This window comes from Triturus cristatus, chromosome 7, assembly GCF_964204655.1.
Source record: "Triturus cristatus chromosome 7, aTriCri1.1, whole genome shotgun sequence".
In the NCBI taxonomy this organism is placed as follows: domain Eukaryota; kingdom Metazoa; phylum Chordata; class Amphibia; order Caudata; family Salamandridae; genus Triturus; species Triturus cristatus.
The window spans coordinates 1725927147-1725950024 of record NC_140590.1 but is presented as its reverse complement, the minus strand read 5'-3'; the positions used below and the strand labels follow the sequence as shown (position 1 = coordinate 1725950024).

The window sequence follows — 22878 nt, the reverse complement described above, 5'->3', positions numbered from 1 at the left end:
TTTCCTATGACAAATATTGATAAGATAACTGTAAATACATAAGTACTATTATACTCTGAGATATAAAATGCATGCCATAATGTATGAACTGGCCTCAGGACCATTGCAAGAAAGGGACTAATTATGTCCTCAATTTCAAACGTTTTCGCAAACTAGCATTACCCTCCCACGCAAAAAAACAATGGCGCAATTACCATTTCAAGTAGCTTCTCCAAACAATCAAACAACTCTGACATAAAAATCTGGCACTCTAATCTAAATATTCACCCAGCCTCCTATTTACATCTAATTTTCACTTTTCAGTGGGAGATAAGTTTAATGTTAGGTTTACTTTTTGAATTTCATAGATATAAAACAAATGTCAGACCCTACGTACGACTGAAACTTCTAGCCACCCTACCTCAGCTTTAAATTTAGCTTTTTCAATCGATTTTGAGGGTGTGTGTGTGTGTCTTGTGTACAGAAGCCCTTTTGCTTTGTACACCAGGCAGTATTTTCAAACCCTAAGACTTAATTTTACAGATGTTTCTCTCTCAGGATTTCATTAAGATCAACACAAAGAGTAGACGCTCCTTTTGGATTGGCCTCCAGTACAATGACAACAGTTCTGAATGGACATGGCTCAATGGCTCCATGCTGCAAAATGGAAGGTACGTAGAAAATTGCATAGAATTTCACATGAATGCGAACTGGAAGAGGAACATCATGATCTAGGTGAGGTATGGAGAGAAGTGAAACACAAAAAGTGGTAGTTTGTCTCTTGTGTTTAGCACTGGTTTTATGTAGCGAACTAATATTGAGCAGACTTTCTCATTAGAAGTAGTTGGTAGGACCGTCACTGATGTTTGGTTCTCTGGTGGCGCTTTAGATGGGCACATGATGGTGATTTGGGCAGTCACGATTCTTAGCCAGCTTGCTCTCCACATAGCGGAAGCATGGAGTAATATTGTTGTTTTTGTTTTGTACAGTAATGTATTAACCCTGTTCTGAGGAGGCCTAAGAAGAATAAAGGCTGAAATGTGGTCACGTCAACACTTCTAAGGAGGAGTCATTTGAATTGTAGTGATTGTTTGGAATTGTAGGGAGTCACACTAGAACGACTTGTATTAGTTGACTAGCCTTAATTGTGCCACCTGGACTACCTCTTAGTGGTCCTTCCAGAACTGCAAGGGGGACACTAGTGAGAATAATTTGTTTTTTGATTTATGTATAGAATGTGGTGATATATGTTCCCTTTTTTTGTGTCTACCTCATCATTTAGGTGTTATTGTCCATATGGTTTATAAATATGTTTTGATACATTCAAGCAAGAATAATAATTGTGGAGAAGGTAATTAAATGTGCTCTACTCAAAAATTACTTTGTATTTATTACTTTATACCATTTTATAAAACTACGTCCCATGCCCAGGTATAAAAGGGTTATTTGGGTATACCCCTGTTGATTTTGACTCGGACACCCAAGAGGACCACAACACCCAGCGACACCACCCCAAGACCACAACCCACACACCTGGGACCCCCCGGGATCACCACAGACAAAGACAGCGGACCCCCAGGAAGCGTACCAGCCGCACAGACCCAACATCTGACAATGTCACCTTCCACCACAAGCTGAAAGGGACAACCATCCTGCGCATCCTGATCATCATCGCCTAACAGGCCTACGACACCAACACAGCAGACAACCAACATCCCACCCCACACCAAGCTGCTGGCTCGGCTGCACTTGTTGGTCCCTGGCACCCCCCAACCAACACCCACCAGAGTCAGAGTAGTCTCACAGCCAGCCACATCCAAGTCCCCCACACCTGTCCTGGACATCACCATCACCCTGGTACCCCAGTCCCCATACAGCCAACACAATGCGCAGGTCACGCTGGAGACTAAGCAAGGGCCATACGCCCTAGCAGGATGCACGCACGTGTCGGGGACAACCCACAGCACACAGGTCCTACTGCCCCCCCTGGTGACACAGCAAATAATCACCGCAACAGAAAGCACAAGTCCCACCCCAATGTGCAGGCAACAACAGATCACCCTGGAACCTCCAACAATGTCGCCTTCAAATACACAGCCAGTGTGCATGATTCCTTCATCCTCCGACCGTCCATCATCAACCAGCGTACCCAGGATGGCAACAAGGGAAATGCACAGCCCCTTGGCAAGTTCCAAATGAACACATCACTCAACTCAACTACACAACCATGCAAATCACAACTTTGGCAATGCACACGTCACAAAATCACAACCAACATGCACAACAACATGCCCATCCACCAGACACGACAGAACAACTCTCAATGGTTACCTGGCAAAGCCGTGAACATGAGCCATCAACGGCATGGCACCTCAGCCACACAACAGCCGAATGTGGGGAGAGGTGACAAACAGGCATGTGTGAAGGATACAGTAGTACCATGATTGAGAAAGCACACAATGCCAAGAGTGGCGGAGATGTGCTGGACAGACCGCAGTATGCAGAAAACACCCATATCCATGGCGACGTACACCTCCGGTGTATGGAGTGTATTGGACAGTGGATGCAACCATGTCACCACAGCCAGTGGGCTACCTCCTGAAAATCTTGCCTGTTACACCCCCCTCTAAGCGTGACCGGAGTGGGATGGCCCGGCGTACATCACGCCAGCATAGGGGTGTGAATAAAAAGCACGTAGCCCTGGGCATGGACCTCTTCCGGAAAGCCCAATGTCTGTGCCAGGGTGGCTCCTCACACCCCACCACACAGCCGATGCCGTCCTCTTGAGCGGAGTTGCATGCGACGCTGTGCCCCACCCCGGCATGCTGGACCACGAACCCGTCAGGCCCGCCCCTGCGCAGCCAGGCCTCACTGATCATCTGCTGACACCGGCGTGTGTCAAGGAGTGCCCACCACGTTTCCGCGCAAGTTCCAGGCCCGTGTTCCGTGACCATAGCAGCCTCCTCGGACCATCACGGCCTCCACGACACCGGCCCGCTTTACTCCTTTTTCATTGACGTATTCTACTGCCACCTCAGGCCTACTCTTCTGCCCAGTATGTCCCATATGTGAAACTGTGTCCTGAGTCATAAATGGCAGTGACCCCAAATCCGGGCCAGTGGCAACAGCACCAGACTCCCTTCGATCAGTGAGGCATAGTTCCATATGTGCTACTTGCGACACGTGGTGCCACTAACCCTGTTCAACGCCAGCCGGCGATACATGGTGCCACTAGCCCTGCTCAACGCCAGCCGGCAGCATGTGGTGCCACTAACCCTGTTCAGCGCCAGCAGGCTACACGTGAATGAGGGACCAGGACTAATCTGCGGACCAATAGGTCCCGCATACAGCACCTAGGCACAAATCACAAATGGCAGAGTCCACACCATTGGTCACACGGAGAGGAGTAAGAGGAAGATGTGGCTCAGTCTGGAGGGAAGATCATTGTTACGGAGATGATCGAACACAACCGAAAACTGCCTTTGTGTCACTAACTCTGTGCCTCGCCAGCCAACGACAAGTGGCTGTGGGCCACTGCTGACCACTGCCTCCGGCCTACACTGCGGTCCAGTAGGTCACAGACTCTTCATTTTGCAATGGCTGAGTTCATTTCAGCCTACCGGCATCATCGCAGACAGCATCCCCTCTCAGCCCCGGTGCCACTAAGTCTGTTCCCCGACAATCATGGACACTCTCTGGTTGAACTTTGGTGGCATCTGAGCCTATGGACTGGGGGGCAGTTTTCATCCTCATGTAGATGATACCTAATTGGTGGTGGCAACAAGGCTGTCGCATTCCACTCATCCATTTGCTGCTTCCGGATAAATTCAAACCTTTCGGCTTCATGCCCTGGAGGACACCTTCCACTTTCCCCCAAACCCTCCGCAACATGCACCTCGGACATTGATGGTGACCCGCTCAGGTCGGATGGCCCATCTGACTGCACCGCAAGTCACCATCCCATGGCTGGGTGCTTGTGCTGGCTGCTGTGCATCCGGGGCCACTAACACTGTACTGGTCAGGTCTGGGACCCCTTCTCCTGAGATATTGGATGGCCCAATAAGCGTTGGCCTTGGGGTCATCAACGCCATTTCTCTGTGGCTCTGCGCTGTATGCAGCCTCCGGGCCCAACAGTGTCCCAGCAGGGCTCACACACAAAATCGAGTCCTGACCGTCCCGGACGTGGCATCACCGCAGCAGGCACATGCCACCACCTCAAGGACCACCTCCAACAGCCATCTGCCACAGTCGACCAGGTGATCCTGACAGACTTACGGAGTTGCTCAGATCTATTGTGGATGCCATCATCGGCCTGATATCCTGTTCAGCACTCCAGTTGCCAGTGACTCAGTGCACCACAAGCCATTGTCCGTTTGCTGATTGAGTTTTGAGCTGTGGAGAGGTTGCGCAGCTATGTCACCTCAAACAGTGTAGGGGCCCTGAGACGTTGATGGGGAAGATGATGCAGGTATGACACACCCTACTGCATCTGCATCAGGTATCTGTAGGAGAGACACAATCCGAGACTTTTTCTTCACAATGGTGTGCTCATCTCTAGTGTCCCATCCACAGTGCACTGCAACTCACAGTCACTTCTGTTTGCATGTTGGCTGTCCTCTAGACTTTCTCCGGCTCCCTCCATGTTGCTCAGCAGTTGACTCTTTTATGCATGTGTTTTCTTTTTCCGTTGCACTGGTGTCTAATGTTCAAGTGGTTGCCAGCACCAGACGTTCTGTGCATGCTGGCTTACACTCACCCACACACATCCAGCACAGGCGTCACTGTACATGTGGCCCTGCCAATAAATTTGCCGGGCGCACGTGCCCGTAGCCAGTTCAACATGACGTGTACATGTGTCCCTGTGGTCTTGTTGTATGCATGAGGGCCCTGGTCCCTAGGACATTACAATGTGCTGTGTACATCGGATGCAGACATGTCAACGTGGGCAGGGGGTTGGAGCTTGGACATGTAGCTTTGTCATCACCCACTAAATTGGTAAGGGGAGTAACCAGGGCCATCGTACGCCGCGCCAACGTGGTTGTGTGACTGCTATTTGCGCGCCAGTGGGCGTGGTTCTGTACAGTGAATGCACAACTGCATGTGTCTCTATGGCAGTGTGGGTCTCCTGTGTGGGGTGTGGGTGATCCCTAAGGGTGATAGACACCAATGTATGTGTTCTAGCTCGCCTTGCATGGGTTGGGCTACAACCCCCACCTGTTGGGCCACCTCCTTTTGGCGTGATGACACATGGCATTGGGGTGCCATGTGTGGGTGGGTGAAGTGTCGTGAGCCAGCTGTGCTTGCGGGTGCTTCCTGTTGTGTGGACTGTTGCAGCGGCTGTGTTCTCTGAGTAGCTTGTCTGCCCTGGTCCGGGAGGGGGTTGCGTGGGATATCCATGTGCTGTTGTAGGGCATCGGTGTCGACGGTGTTGTGGTCCTCCCCAGCATCACAGATGTGTTGTCTTCTTTGCTCTGCTGGAGGTGTTGAGTTCCCCTGTGCAATGTGAAGGGGAGATGCATGTTGACATTTTGTTGCCATGTATGTTGGCGCATTGTTCTGGTTTACATGCAGACTGTTTGGCAATGTACATTTTGACTGTTTGTGAGGTGCTGGATTTTTCTGTGGGACAGTGTATATTTGGACTACATGACGGATGTGATATCGTACGAGTACATTTCCATTTCACAGTTTCCAGCTCTGTCAGATGTAGTAGGCATGTTTCTATGCATGGGCAAAGCCAGTTGTGTCCTCTGTTCTGCAGTGTCGGCGATGCGCATTGTACCATGTTGTCGTTGATGTGGGTGTGCTGTTTGTGCTATGTGTGTGAAGTGTGCCAAGGGGATCTGGGCCATGGACATGGGTGATTGTGGGTGTGCAGTATGCTACACCTCGTTGTGCATGTATGCCATTGTGCCCACTCCCCCCGTACCCTCAGTTCCTGTTCGTTGCACTCCCTGTTGATGTTGTGTAAGGTCTTCTCGAGCTGTGTCCGTTCTCCCTACTCCTTGCACCATCTCCACACTGATGACAGTGGCCTGGGTTTCCTTCAGCTCCTCTGATGGCGCTGGACTGCCACCTCCTGTCGCCGTTGCTGCCTTCCTGTTGACTGTGGGTTTGTACCTGGTTTAGGTTGTCAAGTCATGCCGGCGTCTTTTGGCCTCCTCTGTTGGCCTCCTCGGCACTCCGGCTGCATTCACGGTGGTCTGCTTGTGGGTCAGTTGGTGGTAGTATTCTGTCACCTCCGTGACGCTGGTGTTGTTTTCCTGCGGTCTGCACCCCGTCTTCCTCTCCCTTTTCTCCTTGGCCTTCCCCAGACCAGCTGTTCCTTGCTGGTGGTCTGTGGGGGTTGTGGGGTTCGAGTTGACCTCTGCGCTGGGTCAGGGTGCATCCATGTTGCAACGTGCTTTGGCTCGTTTCTAGTGTGTTGTTTCTGTGGTTTTCGTAGTGCATTGTTCCGCCAGTTGCGTGGGACTTGCAGGCCTGTGGCTGGTCTTCGCTGATTTCTGTACCGAGATTGACCTCATCGAATGAATTGTCGAGTTTGCGTATCGCATCTTTGCTGTGTGGCGTTGATTTTGACGCTGACATTTGGCGAGTTATCTGGTGACTATCGCATGCTACCGCCTTGTTATGAATTCCACGTTGACACGGGATTATTTTCCCGCGATGGCCAGCGATATTGAACGTTATGCTACTCTTGCGGTAGTTATCACGCGTTCTTGTGAATATAACCTAAAGACTTCAAAGCCATTGAGGGGTATAGCTATGCGAGCTGAAGCCCTTGAACTTTGTAGAATGGCTTGATAAAGTGTGAACAAGACTGGAGCTACGTCATGGATCAAGAGGAACCTTTGCCAAGGAAGAAATAACTGAAGAGACTGCTGGATAGGACTACTCTTGCAGTGTGATCTGGGGCTGGCCTGCAATTTGCTGTTTCAATTAAGGAAAGGCTGTAGGGACTTTGCTGTGTGCTATGTCCCCCTGCTTGAAGGACTTTGCTGTGTGCTGTGTCCTGGAAGTAACTATCCCCAAGGGTCCGAGGTGAGCTGGATCCCTGTGTGGAAACACAGGAACACAAAAGTTTCCAGAGAAGACTTTCAGATATGCAGTGGGTGCCTGTGCTCTGTCTAGCCTGAGATCTTCGCAAGTTGTGCCCTGTGATCCTGGGCACCGGGAGTTCCAAGCGAGAATCTGATAGGCGGTGTGCGTGTGCTCTGTCTAGCCTGAGCACTTTGAGAGGATCATCCTGTGAAACGTGTGTACCGGGTAGCCAAGTAAGTCTCAGTGACGCAGTGTGCGTGTGCTTGGGGGCAGCCTGAGACTTTCGTGTGGATTAACTGTAATCGTGCACACCAGAAGAGCAAGTGTGTCTCAGCCACGGAGTGTGCGTGTGCTCTTCGCAGCCTGAGACCCTCGCTGGAAGTGCCCTGTGCAAGAGGTGCTTTGTAATCATGGGCACCAGAAGACCAAGTTTGTCTCAACAACGCTGTGTGCGTGTGCCGTGCACAGCCTGAGACCCTCATGAGGAGTTGTCTTGTTATCGTGCACCCAGAGTTTCCATAAGTCGTCTTTACTCTGAGTGCGGGTGTAGTGTGCAGCTTGGGATCTACCCATTGCCTGGAAGAGTGCATTGGAGGCCCAAGTTGCTGGACAAGGAGAGGAGAGTGGGCTTGCGCCCCCAGGTAACATGTGTCGATTCCTGGGGTGGGGCGTGGCCTCGGTGGGAGATGCTCTTGGCCTCACTCTCTGTCCTGCAGCGCGAGCCTATACTTTGGCTCGGATTGAGGCCCGTGTGCCTAGGGAGTGGCAGCACCGGAGCCTGAGTATGAAGCTGCATTTACTGTCTTCTATATTTCCCGTGTGGGGGGGCAACTGTGGCAGGAGACTAACCACAAACCATCACAAGTGGCAGAGAGACCGCCAAAGGTACCGTGAACGGTGCCGGAGTAACTTACGTATTGCATTACTCCTGCATAGCGGAGTATCTGATGATTGTATGACGCATTGCTTCATTTTTGCACAATGGACTGCCTGTTTTGTCGTATTGCCCATTGCATTAGTTTGCCTAACGAATTGCCTGATAGGTGTGTTGCGCATTGCGCTAGGTTTGCACAACGAACTGCCTGGTAGATGTGTTACGCTTTGTCTTAGTCCTGCATCACGATCTGCCGGATTGTCGCATTACACATTGCATTAATGTTGCATACCGAACTGCTGGATATATGATTTGCATTGCATTAGGTTCGCATAACTAATTTACTGATAACTGTATTACACGTTGCATTGCTTTTTCCTAACAGAGTACCTGGAAGGGGACCGTATGCATTACATTATGGGGGCATAACAGTTTACCACGTTGTTGATCTACGCATTTCATTACAGTGCCAGTACATATCGCCAGATAACCGTGTTACGATCTGCATTATTCTTATTTTGGGAAGTACCTGACTGTTGTGTACCGAACTGCATATTACGACATTAGGATTACGTAGGAATGTTTAGTTTAGCTCAATGATAATAGGCCAGGGGGAGCATTATCCCCACGCATATTTTAGTTTAGTATTGTGTGGTAGCATCGTATATCTTTTTATAAACATATACTCGTTTTCTATAAAACTTGTGAGGAGTCTATTTGTGGTGTTATCATTGAACTGCTATGAGCGTAATTGCAAATACTTTACACATTGGCCTTGAAGATAAGCCTGGCTGCTTGTGCCAAACTACCAAGGGGGTGGAGCGGGGGCTATCTCTGAAGGCGACCTGTCTTTTCTCTAACGTTGGGTCTCGCGGGTCCCTGTTTGGCCTACTGTACCTACCTCAGCCCAACAGGGATCTTGGGGAGTCTAACATTGAGTGATTAGCTTGTTTGATAATTTCAAACAGTTTTTTCATCCTGTTTTTGGCGCGGTCGAGTTGAGACCTGAAGTGAGCAGTTTTTGCACTTCAAATATGTTTGTTAAACTTCAGTTTGCATCTTTCTTCATTAAGGGAGCAGTTGAACCAGGGTTTGGAGGGTTTTCTGGGTATACTTTTCAATTGCTTCGAGCAACTGAGTCAAGTATATCATTCATGGAGTGAATGTAGTGATCGGTAAGGTCATCTAGATTTGTCAAGTTAGAGGACGGGCAAAGTACGTTATTGCTAATGTTGGTTAGCTCATTTATATTGATGTTCCTTAAGTCTTGTGACCATTTCTTGGCCTTACAAGGTTGACCTTGTCTTATCAGTACCATTTCCAAGATGAGAAATGAGATTAAGTAATGATCCAACCAGTCACAGGGAGTTATGGCATCCATTTGAATAACTTTTTCTTTGGCAATGATTAAGTTGAGGGTGGATCCCTTGATGTAAGTAGGTTCATTGTAGGACTGTGTGAGGTTTAGGTTAGAGAGGAAAGCTTTGAAGGTGCACAGTAAGGGATCATTTGCATTGTTCCAGTGTAGGTTGAAGTCCCCAGGGAAGATAGGATTTTGTAGTAGGTCCGAGTTGGAGGCTATGGTCTCCATTGCTTGTTCTATGAAGAGAAGATTATCTCCTGGCGGTGATAGACTGTGTGAAGAGTACACAATAACTTGTCATGGTTCCAGATTCCGATGCCCAGGTGCTCGCAGGTGGACATCGGAACAGTTTGAATGTGTCTCAGGGTGAGGACTGAGCGCAAGATGCAAGCTTTGCCTCCCCAACTTTGAGGTCTATCCAATCTGATGTTGTCATATTCAGGGGGAACTAGAGTGTCCAAAATTGGTGAGGAGGAATCATTAAGCCAAGTTTCTTATAGGATCAGGAAGTCCAGATCTTGTGAGAGTATGAGGTCGACTATATCCGCGGCATACCTTACCTCTGACCTGCAATTCAGAAGCATCAACACGATGTGGGATTTGGTAACTACAGATTCTTGGAGAGATGTGGTGACTGGTGGTAAATTATCAAGGTTCATAGTTCTGAGATTGACACTGGATTCTCTGAATGGATTGGAGGGAATAGTCTGGATCTTGGATGGTACAAGAGAAGATTTATTAAGGGTGGCATTGTATAATGAGGTAGAAGGGAGTGAATGTCAACATCCGACATATGGTCAGTGATCCTATGTGGCCTGGCGTGATGGTTAACAAGAGGCCTTGATTTCCAGGTAAAATGTGCCTTTTTTCCAAAGATGAGTCTTGGTGGACATGTGGAGGTTCCAGCATTTCTCCATCATTGTAGAGAAGTGTAGTAGGCTCAGAAGTCCCTCTTTAACTAGTTGGAGGTCATGCTTGATGTCTTTCAGTTCATACTCAATGGGGTGGTGGTATAAGGAGTGGTTAGTTTGTCTGGGGGTAGAAAGTGAGTGATGCCTCCACACGAAGGAAACAGTGGTAGGCAATGTAGGTTCCACATAGTTGGGGGTGTAAGTAGATGTGGAGGTTTTGGGAGGTTGATGCTAGTGATAGGCATCATCGGATTGGTAACGCGGGCAGTCGGGCATTGGCCATGACCCGGTGCATAAGGGTCACCAGTGGGCCGTTTTTTGTCAAATCGCCCACAGAGATTTATTGTCTTCCCAACCAGGCCACTGTAAGGGGGGGGGCAGCATCATGAGCAAGGAGGCTCTGCGGGGGTTGCTTTCAGCAGCGTCGCTAGGTCAATATTGTTCTGTCCACTGCAGACTTTATCTTGGTCTCCCGTGGGGCCGGCACAGACGCTCAGAATCAATGTCCCACTCCCCTGCTGTGGGCCATCATCACCTCGGTTCCCCTGCTTTTGTTCACACCACTTCCCCAGGCCACCACCCTGAGGCTACGGTTTACTGGGCTGCGAGATTAAGTGAATGGCCTTGCTGAGAGCCTATTGTTGGCACCTCGGCAACAGTGTCTTTCAGACCTTAGTGGTGGTGGTTGTGGTGATGGGGGGAGGGACGTGTATGTTTTCGTAAACTTTGCTGTGAAGCACCTTTTCCGTGCGGAAAATTGAGATAATGTAATGTTAGGGTCAGAGCTGCCGAATATGGAACTTTGGAAATAGGTTTGAGTCCCAGCCGCACCGCAACATCCTGTGATTCTGGGCAAATGACTTAAATGCTCAAAGGCCTAAAATAAAAATTAATTTGATCATCTGACTGGTGCTTATATGATAGCGCCTTTTGGCCGAGTTTACGCTATATAAAACTACAATAAAAAAACATAACCTTTTGCTTGCTCATTTTTTAAGAATCTGCAAAGGCTGGAACTTAATAATGAGATAGGATTCTTTATTCAATAATAAAAGTCTGTATTCCTTCTTAACATGGCTTTTCTTCCTTTGTTTAGTTTTGACTATCGGTCACGGATCATTGAAGAAGCTTTAGACCACATTTTAAACTGCTTTCACCTTACGTTTACTGTTCAATCTTTTAATGTACATATCGATCGGGGGAGAAAATCCCAGTTTAGATGATTTTCTTCATTTTCGTACTGGCAAGGGCATTAAAATATTGGTAATGCTGGTTAAAAAAAAAGCCAGTTGACAAACATAGCCACATCAGGAGTTGTGGCCTTTGGGCCACTTAATTCACTTCGCCCATCCAGCCAAAATGTAGCACTTCTAGTTTTCACCAATGTTTCTGGCTCTATGAGCTTTAAAATACATAATTTATCAAACATTTCTCTGAAAATAAGCCCAATGAGACAAGCCAAATGCTATTTCCTGAACGGGCGTGTTCCAGGAACGTGGGCCACTTTTTTGGGAATGACCGGGCCGAATGGTGATCCCAATACGACCCTGGTGATAGGTGACATGGAGGCAGCATGATGAGGATGAGAGTGAAGTGGTGTTCTACAATTTTTGTCATTGTGTCTTTTGTGCTGTTGGGCAGTTGGCTGCCAGGTGTGGGGAAGCACGTGGGTGAGTGGGCAGTTCACTGAGGTAAGGGTGATGTAGAGGAGGGGAGTTTAACAGATTTAAAGATATGTAGAATGCTGTTATTTATTGTTCTATGGAGTGAGCATAGTATGATAATATGTGAGTGGCAGGAAAAGGCAAGTTTCCTCTTTAGTTGAAAGGGTGGTCATCGATGGGCTTCTTGTGTTGTGGGGCAGTAGAGAAACGATTGTTATCGGGCACAGTGGATAGGTTGGGTGCCCCACTGGGCAGGGGTGGGGAAGAAGAAGGGTAGTGATTGGAACTCAGGATCCCTTCATTATTATAGCTGGGCGTTTTACAGGGGGGAGGATAAGGAACCAGTGACATGTGGGTATCGGATGCGGGCTGGGCCATTAGGTAGAAATTAGGGCAGATTTTCATTGTAGTCCAAGGCCTAGGCCCGTCTATACTGGGTTCATTGTTAGGGCTAGGGGACTGGTCGTGTTGAATCCAATTAGATGAGGTAGAGGTAGAGGAGGTGGTAGAGGTGGTGGATGAGGCGAGGGATTGCTGCGTGGTTGAGAGACTCCGATTTGTCGGGTGAGTGATATAGTATTGGCCAAAGTATTTTTAATATTCAAAAAGAGTTTGTCAAATTGATTCAGATTTCAGTCCGATGCTTGTATGAGGATATTCCCATTGTTGTAAATGGAAACTGTGAGATCAGCATTGGTGAGGGAATTATGGTTATTCTGCAGCCACGTGGTGTTTTCCTTAACAGTTTGGAGTAGAACATGTTAGCTAGGACTCTTCTCCATTGGGCTCTCCTGTTAGTATAAAAGATTAGGTTGTTAACCACAACGCCTTAAGAGGTGCAAAAGTAGGCATCAGAGACAAGTGTTTCAGGGTGACGTTTGTGTAGATTATGTTTGAAGTTCTAAGACACATTTTTGCATAGGTTAGGAGCATAAACGATTTTAAATGAGTAATGACCCACCAGTGACAATCTGTAGTTGTTGGGGAAGGTGTTCATAGGAGCCATGGAGATGGGGAAGCAAAGGTGAGAAGGGAGAATGTTTCTAAATAGTCTGGATGATGGGTGCCATCTTTTAGAGGTAGTCTTCAAGGTAGGGATGGAATGAGAGAACCTTAAAATATAGGATGGCTCATGTTAGGCAAGTCACTAAGGGTCTTTTCATCAAGGGCTTTATCTACGCTTTTCTGGCTTTAAAAGCCAGAAAAGCGGAGATAAAACCAACTCCCTATCAGCAAGAGGGTGCTAACATGCGTATTCGCATGTTAGCACCCTTTTACACTACGCCTACCTTTGTATCTCTAATGAGATGCAAAGTGGGCGTTCCTGACATACACTACATGTCAGGAGAGCAATAATGCGTCTTTGCGCTATCAGCAAGGATGCCCTTGCATTTTAGCAGACGCTAGTTTTTGGAGAAAACTGCTGTTTTCTCCAAAAACTAATGTCTGCTAAAATCCTGACTAAGCCACCCCTAACATTGGGGGTGGATTAGGCTGATACAACCACAGGGTCGTATCAGCAAGGTTATCGCCCTTTTGCAGGGAACATCGCTGGAAAACCAGCGATGTTCCCTGCAAAACGGCGATAACATCTCTATCTCTGGAATTGTTATCGCCCTGGAGCAGTGCGTTGATGATAACGCGCTACCATGGTGATAAAAAGCAGAGATAGCCAGCGATAAGAAAATTATCGCTAAGCGTCGTTGCTGATATGGCCCTTAATTTGAGAAGGGCAAACAAGAGGTAAAATCAGCCAACATCATTCATGTGTGCGCACAGGTAATGACATGTAAAAATGTTGAAGTAAACCAACTGTTTGGGCCACAGACCTTTCAACCCCCGGGAAAATATCCCTTTGTGAGTCACGGTTGACATACCAGCCACCGTGCACAGATCTGAGGTTGACATACCAGCCACCATGCACAGATCTGATCGGGCCGTTTCTAGAAGGAGTCACAGCAAGAGAAGAGAGGAAACAGATTCCCCCTTCGATCGTCCACATGAATGCACTTGCTTTTCTTGTACCACGATATTCTGGTGATCGATGTTCGGTAGTACAATCACTGGAGGAATGGGGCAATGTGACTTAGGATGATGCTGGGGGAGAAGAAGGGGCAGGGCACTTGTGGGGCTCGGGACACTGACGGGACTGTAGTTGAGCAGGGGGAGTTCACCCGAACCCCCACGTGGCAGCAGGAAGTGTTTCACATTGCTGAAATAGTTACTATAGCTCTCCATTTGTTATCCTTTGCAGGCTGTGTATTTTGAAGAGCTTAAAAGAATGTGTTGCAAGTCAGTGCACATTGCAACTTTGCACGCTCCTAGTTAAATCCCCTGAGTGCTGCACAATTACCACCCAATCTCTAACCTGTAAAGTTTTGGTACTGTAAGTGACAAGACAATTCCAAGGGTCTGTGGAAGAAAATGACATACTCACCGACACACACTCATGTTTTGGGCACATAAAAGATACAAAAACTATCAAGCCCATCATAAATGTTTGTAAAGCTTGGGGCAATCCTAATGCATTTGCCTTAATACAGTAAAAAGTAACACTATTATCACAACTCATTGCATTTGTTTTCCTTCCCTCTATGTTTTGTTCTCAGCAAGATTAAATGTAATGCTTTTTTGATATGTTTTTCAATTAATAACATCAACCTGACCATAGAAAGTCCAAAACGAATTTCTTTTTATCAGTCATTCTCAGGAAAATCACATAAAGCATCACTCATCTGTAGGCAACTTGAGGAATCCAGTATATGTATAAGTAATGCTATTGAGCATAAATGACATACATTGTTATTTCGAATAGAATATGAAAAGCGTAAAGGAATTCTAAGGAAAAATATTTCTTCAGTCTGTAGCTCAGGCAAAGGTTTCAACCACCATTTAGTAATTTGAGATATTACTTGATACATAGTTATCCTTGGATTCCTCTTAGAATGTTTTGGTGGATTTTGTCATTCTGGGACATGCTGGCTTTGTGATGGAGTGAGGGGCACTTTAATTCACATATGGGTAAACTGCAGATTGCTCTGACCTTTTTGTTACTGATTAATGATAAGTCAAATATTTGGAAATTCTCTTAATTCAGTTACTTCAGGTGGTGATGAATCTTCCCAACTCTTCTCTACGGGAGGGCTTCCTTCATCGGAGTTGGAAGCATGCTATGGTTCTTCCTCTCTTAAAAATCCCAATCATGACCTGACTAATTAGTAAAATTTTCAACCAATTTCTCTGTTGGATAGTCTCTCCAAAGTTTGGGAGAAACAGGTGGATGCACTGCTTACAACTTATGTGGAGGCAGAAATGTTCTTCAATTCCCGCAGTAAGGTTTTAGGGCTGGGCACCATACTGAATCTCTTCTCATTAGAGTCACTGATCACCTTAGACAACTCCTAGAATTGGAAGGAACTGCCACGCTTATTATATTGGATCTAAGACTTAGGCCTTTGACTTGGCTAACATTCACACTGTGATTTTAACTGCCTTTGGGGCCTACGTTCATTTTGCTCTGTTCATTTTGTTGTGTATTTTAACCTATTTTAACTTTGTTAATGCTCAGCAGTCCACCGCGGTACTGCTGTTTCTTGTGGAGAGAGCTTAGGTTTCACTCACTTCCTGTGGTGGGGGGGGGGGGTCAGCTGTTTATTGGTGTACTCTTAGCTACCTCAAAAAACAGATGCAGTCGTGGCCGGGTAGTGGACGCACCCAGCGGGCTCCAACAGCGACGCACCAAAGGCAAGCCCCTCTACACCTGTCCATGCACAAATGTCTCCAGGAGTCAGGACCACTGTCTTTTCTGGACCAGAGAGTAGATCTGCTAATAGAATTATTTACACTACTGCTGAGTTGCATAAGTTAATGGATTCCTATGTGGCCAATTGCTGCAATTCCTTTTCCACGTACCTAGAAGGTCCAGTTACTTGTTTGTGTTGTAACTGACAAGGATTGGATGATGTTTCTAAGATTATATCTGTTGAAGCAAAATCGGCAGCTTGTCCTGAGAAGATGTTTTTAACTTCAGACTCTGCTTTACATAATGCTGCTCCCTAAATTCTTAGGTCCTCTGCGTCAGCATGTTTTAATTGTTTTTATCAAATACTAGGTCACTGCCTAAACACGGGGTAGAACTTTGGGACTTGCTGTACTCCTCCACGCCTGATATAGGATTTTTAACTGAAACGTGGTTAAGGTAAACTACGCTACCTGCTATCACAACAGCTCTCCATGACAAATATCGCATGTTAAGGCTAGATAGGGTAGGCAGGTCAGGGGGTGGGATAGTAATTGTTTTTAAAGATACCACTTAAATGTTGCTATTGAACCTTTTTTTCACTGATTGGGCAAAGATCTGTGTTTTTAATTGTGACCTCTTCCCTAATGAGTGTGGGCATAGTGCCTTAATATATCGCCCGCTAGGTCCAAAAAAACAATTTAGTCATCAGCCTATGGAATTCACTGCACCTCATGTCCTGTCCTCCCAGCAGTTCTTATTGTTGGGTGATTTTAATTATCATGGGGAAAACCAGCAAGACTTTGAGGTCTCGCAGCTTATGACCGATTAAGCTGCAATTGGTTTAACTAAAAAAAACATGGGCCCCACTAATGTTGCTGGGCATACTTTGGATTTGACTTTTACAAATTCAATTTTTCTGACTTGTGATAGACCTCAACAGCTTCTTTGGTCAGATCTGTCATCATCCCATTTATATAGGCTTAACACTGGAAATTGTTCAGAGTCTACGATGAATAGACAATGGAGGAAGATTCTTCCTGACTCTTTTGCAAAGGTATATAACCCCTTATTGTCCAAGAGGAATTATGTAGAGGTAGGGGGTGTTAGCGCTTGCATTTGATAAACTAGCACCTCTTATATCTTGCTTTAAAAAGTGCATGCCCTGCAGTTTACATCTGAATTGCGAGCGGAAAAACATTATGTAAAAGAGCTCAGCTTCCAAAGAATCTTATAGGAATGCTTTGACTAGATATCATCATAATCTTAAAAGAGCAAGAAATCTTTGTATATCTAATCAAATAACTACAGCAGGTAATTCCTCCAAAAAACTCTTTAAAGTTCTGAATTCCTTTATAAATCCCTCAACTCGTACCTACAGCATACAGGTATCTCAAGCCTTATACGACTCCCTAGCCTACCATTTTGAGGAGAAAATTAACATGATTTATCTGGACTTTAAAGAGTTTCAGTTAACTGAGCATTCGATTTTCGATAACTCCAATGCCAGAGATATTTCTAGTCTTGAGAAATGTAACTATTTTTAATAGACTCCATCCAGATGGCACTCGCTTTGGCAAAATCTGGGTCTCCTCTAAATATTTGTCCACCTAGGATATCAGCCTCTCTCTCTAAAATACATGCACCAGTAGTTTGCACTTTGTTTAATCAATCTATAACAAGTGGAAAAATCCCTTTAGCATGGAAAGCTGCACAGGTGATCCCCATACTAAGGAAACCAAATGTGGCGTCTTATGATTTAACTAACTATCATCCTATTTTGCTGCTTCCAGTATTGGGTACGTTTCTGGGAGCCCAGATAAACAGAGACTTTATGGTTTATTTAGAAGCTAATCATCTTTTAGATCCTTCACAAGCAAGGTTTCCACCATTTCATAGCACAGAAAGTACTGTGGTGGCTGTCATTTATCATATTAGATATTCTTTAGATATTAACAGTTCCATTATCTCAGTACTACTTGATTTATTAGCAGCTTTCGACACAGTGTCACACTCTCATCTGGCATTGGTGGTCTATCTCCGTGGTGACTTGAGGATTTTCTTACTAATAGAACGCAGACCAAAACTATGGGTTCTTTTAGATCTCGCACTGCACTATTGGACAAGATTGTCCCTAGGGGCCCATCTGAGCCCTATGTCATTTAATATCTATGTGGCACCCCTTACCAAATTAGTGAAAGCATATGGGCTAGAATAGTATTCTTATGCGGACGACATGCAGCTTTTGATTTCCTTTACTGTGAGACTTGAAATGTTAAAGGACATTTTGTAGCTAGTCTGAGAGCTATGGTGGCCTGGATAACAGAGAACTGTCTCCAGCTTAATGCTGGGAAAATTGAGATCATGCTATCCAGTAAGGCCCCTAACATATGGGCTTCTGATTGGCGGCCTGCTAAACTTGCCACAGCTCCAACCCCAAAAATGATTGTTAAGAATCTTGGAGTGTACCTAGACCAATCTCTTTCTATTAAAGAACAGGTTTGTAACACCGCTGGACTTTGTTTCCATCTGTTACGCCTGTTAAAATGGGGTTTTCCGCTTCTCCCTCTTTCTTCAAGGAAAACATTTGTCCAAGCCTTAGTTGTGAGTCGCTTGGATTACTCACTGCAATGCTCTGTATGCCTCCATTAATGAGACTGCAGGTGGTGTAAAATATGGCTGCACCCCTTATTGGCTTATTTGTAATGCTCCTGCGAGGTCTTAATCTGCTCTCCTTCTACACTCCTTACACTGGCTACCTGTTCTCAAGAGGATTATTTAAAAAAAATTGTTGCATTACCCACAAATCCATTATGGGACTAGGACACAATTATTTAGCTTTGAATCTCACCCTTTACAGTCTTGGAAAAGCTCTACGATTACAAGGGAAAAGTCTTGGTCAGGGGTATAGCGTTTTCTTATCTGGCCCCCTTTTATTGCAGTGCCCTTCTAGTTCATTCACGTCTGTGCCTTGATCATCTCAATTCAGGAATTTACTAAAAACTAAATTGTTTTAGGGAATATTTCTGTGCCTGCCACTTGTTGTAAGTAAGCTCCTGCGCAGAGATACCCCTTTCCGGGTGAGTCGTGCACAATATAAATTGTGGCAACATAACAACATAGCAAGCGCAGCCTTTGATACTATGTCCCATTCCATCTTACTAGAAAAATTGGCAACAAAGGGTCTTGGAGGAACAGCCTTGGCTTAGCTAACATCCTTCCTCAGACTTTTCGAGTCTTTTCAGCCAATGGCAGATCAGAGATTTGAGCTCTTACCTCTGGAGTCCCTCAGGGATCAGTGCTTAATCCAATGGTATTCACGTTCGTCCACTAGCAGACAAAGTGGAGAGTTGTGGTTTGACCTTATTCTGTTACGCAAATAACACCGAAATTATTTTTTCTTTGTCATCTGCAGAGAATCATGAACCGTCCAATCTTAACCTGGGCTTAGGTCGAATCACCACTTGGATGAACAATAACTCTCTCAAGCTAAATAGTGATTAGACGGAGGTCATTGTCCTAGGTAAGAATCAACAACTTTGGGGCCCACAACATTGGCCTGAATCCTAGGGACTCTACCTGACCTATCCCTCAAGGTTAACAATTTGGGCTTTGTTGTGAATGAGCATCTTTCTATGAAGCTTCAGGTGTTCAAGGTTAGTGTCACCTACTTTGCGGTGCTCAAATGGGTAAAAAAGATCATCTGGATTATTCTCCATTCAGAGCAAAGGAGAGTAATTTAAGCCCTAATTCTAACTAGACTGGAGTATGGTATCTTGTATTTGGGAATAGATCAGGCGTCCATTTGCGTCTTCAGTTGGCCCAGAACTCTGCGGCTCGACTGCAGTTCCGGCTCCCGAAAAATGCTTCAGTTTCACAGCTTTTCCAAGAGTTTCACTGACTTACAGTTACTAAGGTTATTCAATTCAAGGCCCTTTGCTACCTGCTGAAGGCGAGAGCCGGGATAGCCCATTCTACATTCAGGATCTGGTGGTGCCTTATCAGCCTTCATGCACGCTAAGGCCTTTGAACCAGGCCTTACGTATTCTGCCTAGGTTTCGCTTTGCCCATATGAGAGGGCACTCTTTCGCAGACTTGGGTCTGAAACTGTGAAACTCCCTTCCTGAACCCCTGAGGAATTGCACCTGTCTGCTTGCATTTCATAAGGTTCTGAAGACCTTGCTGTTTTAAGCTGGTAACCTAGATTTCTGTTCTTTTGCTCAGTCCCAGCCAGGAAACCAGTTTTGGGTAAATGTTCACTTTAAGATTATAAAACAAATCATAAAGAAACAATAAAGAAAGAGTATAGATTAAGATGTAATGAATTTCTCTGTATATGTTGAGACAGTTACATGTATAATGCTTTGATGCTTTGACCTTGATCTTCTTCTTTTAATTATTTTTGTCTCCTGTCTTAGCTTTCTTTTTCTCCTTCCCTTCTTCGTTTATCATCTATGATAATCCTCATGAGACAGTAACCGAAGTATACGATAGCACATAGACATGATATAAATGGTGTCATACAAGAGATATGAGCAACGATAATGTGCATATCTATAATACAAAAACAAACAAGGATAGTAAGGTATGTCATATTTTCATTTATAGCTGGTAAGGCTTCTTTTTCTATTATGAAAATTCACTAAAAGATTCTGAACAGAAATATGACTGACTTAAGTTAATAAGGACCAATATGTATTTTATTACTTGAAGAATGATGCCATCGTTCATCTATGTCAGGCTAGCACCACTCCAACTTTTATTTTCATTTCTAGTGAACCTAATGGTCATCCGATTTACGCCTAAGTCTATTGGATGTCAGTATAAAAATCATGTTGGAAAAGCATTTCGTCACTGAAAGACACCCATTGCAACTGAAAGGTTTTTCCTTTCGGATGAGGTGTCTTACCTTATGCTCAAATTGAAATCAAACGCCATTCCAGAGAAATTGATTAATTTACTAATGCACCTCAAGAAAGACTTATCCAAATGAATTTAAATCTTTCTAGTATATATGCTGATGACCTCACTCCATATAGTTGGATTTGGGGTAATGTAATGCATTTGGGGATGCATAACATTTTATGGCAAAAATAATGACACAAGTGAAGGCTCGTTCAGCACTGTTTCAGCCCGTTTCAGGTACAGCCATTTTCTACTGGTGTCCCATGGTCCCAAAAACTATTACACTCCAGATGGATAACCAAGTTACTCTTTGCATACACTTGACTCCCCAAGGGTAAAGATGTAGAGCTGACAAGGTTTTCCGTGGGAGGGACGTTTGGACAAAATGTTGAGTTTTTAGTACTGTGATGCCAAAGTATCATCACAAGAATATTGTGAGGTAGGAAGCATTGTGATATGTCACATTTGGGGATAACCAGGTAATCCGGGTGATCTGGGTAATGGATCAATTATGCAACACTGTGATCTCTTAGGAGAGAGGAGAAAGCCTATCCTCCCTAGGCCAATTAGTTGTGTACAATAATTAATATTGGCACAGTATGTAAATACAATGTTTTAATCATACAATGAATCAGTATGGCAAAGTTTTGGTAGAAAATTCATATTGTAAGAGCTCCAAAAGTCGTGCGGTGCAAAGTTGCACACGTGAATAAAGTGCACAAGTGCTTATTTACAATATATACAGTCTAGGGACTGATGATAAAGAAGGTTACAACTACAAGACTCAAAATTAGAGTTCATTGAGTGTAAATGTGTATCATCAACATCAATCCACTAGTAAAAGTTGACGTTTGAACCCCACTAATAATTTATAAGAGGGTCTTCATCAGGACCAAGTTGGTAGCAACCAACACAACACAGTGGCTAAATCACGGGTACTCATAGTACGGCCTTCCTTGACGGCCCGGGGACCTTGCAGACATCGAACCTGTGTTCTTGTTTTTTTTCTTTAAAGAGTGTCAGCAAACATCACTGGTTGCAGCAGCCCGCACTCCGAGAGACTATGCTCTATGGGGGCCGGGCGATTCCAGCGATAGTCAGAGTGGAGATGCAGGGGCGCTCAGAAGAGGTGAAATACAACAAAGCATCGATAACATGTAAATGGTCTTTTAAAGACCTGTGAAGTACTCGGGTGCGGCTGTTTGTGTGCCCGGGAAGCTGTCTCAGCAGGGTCGGAAAGGATTCTACTTCTTTCAAGCAACATATGCAATTTCTAGCGCTGTTGATAAAGATTACATGTTCACATTTAGAACCTCTGTAGAAGACATTTATTAATGGCCTAACATCAGATTTGTCCTACAAAAAAACAAACACCACCGCCCAGCATTCTTATGATCGAGGCACCAGCAAGGTGTATCCCATTTCACTCAGACCATATGGATTCAAAACATTTCGCAATTCCCAAATCTCGGATTTACGTTCCTCATTAATATACATGTTCATGATGTAAGGAACAATGTATAAAGTGATTAATAAATAAGCACAACAGGAACCACCTGCACCAACAGACTACACATTTTTTCGTGGGTGCCACAGCCTGCCATCCAGTACAGTAATAAAAGGACTTAATAGATAGATTAGGCTACAATTCAATTATAAAGGTAGCGAGACAACCTCCCCCCGCGACATCAGTTACTTCCGCGAACTAATCGATTCCTCATGCTGCGAGTGTCCTGGCACTATTCCAAGTGTCACCGCGCTAAGGTGACAGAGGACTGCAGGGTGTGAGAGCCAGGTGAGGTGACAGAGGACAGCAGGGTGTGAGAGCCAGGTGAGGTGACAGAGCCGGTGAAATGACAGAGGGTAGCAGGGAGTCAGAGCCGCGTGAGGTGACAGAGGCAGTAGGGTGTGAGAGCCAGGTGAGGTGACAAAGGGTGACAGAGGGCAGTAGGGTGTGAAAACCGGGTGAGGTGACAGAGGGCAGCAGGGACTGAGAGCCGGGTGAGGTGACAGATGGCAGCAGGGACCGAGAGCCGGGTGAGGTGACAGAGGGTGACAGAGGGTGACAGAGGGCAGCAGGGATTACGAGCCAGGTGAGGTGACAGACGGCAACAGGGAGTGAGAGCTGGGTGAGGTGACAGAGGGTGACAAAGGGCAGCAGGGAGTGAGAGCAGCGGGTGAGGTGACAGAGGGCAGCAGGGAGTGAGAGCTGGGTGAGGTGACAGAGCCGGTGAGATGACAGATGGTATCAGGGAGTCAGATCCGGGTGAGGTGACAGAGGGCAGTAGGGAGTGAGAGCCGCGTGAGGTGACAGAGGGTGATAGAGGGCAGTAGGGTGTGAGAGCCGGGTGAGGTGACAGAGGGCAGCAGGGACTGAGATCCGGGTGAGGTGACAGAGGGTT

At 45.7% G+C, this 22878-nt stretch overlaps 1 protein-coding gene across 1 annotated transcript in view; it reads left to right on the top strand.

Annotated features, from left to right (window-relative positions):
- The window catches only part of LOC146812905 (killer cell lectin-like receptor subfamily B member 1B allele A), a 163958-nt gene that overhangs the window by 129902 nt on the left and 11178 nt on the right, over window positions 1-22878 (top strand). Inside the window, exon 6 of the mRNA XM_085614637.1 lies at window positions 538-650. Within this exon, the coding sequence (XP_085470763.1) occupies window positions 538-650 (113 nt within the window). The remainder of the gene's footprint in view (window positions 1-537; window positions 651-22878) is intronic.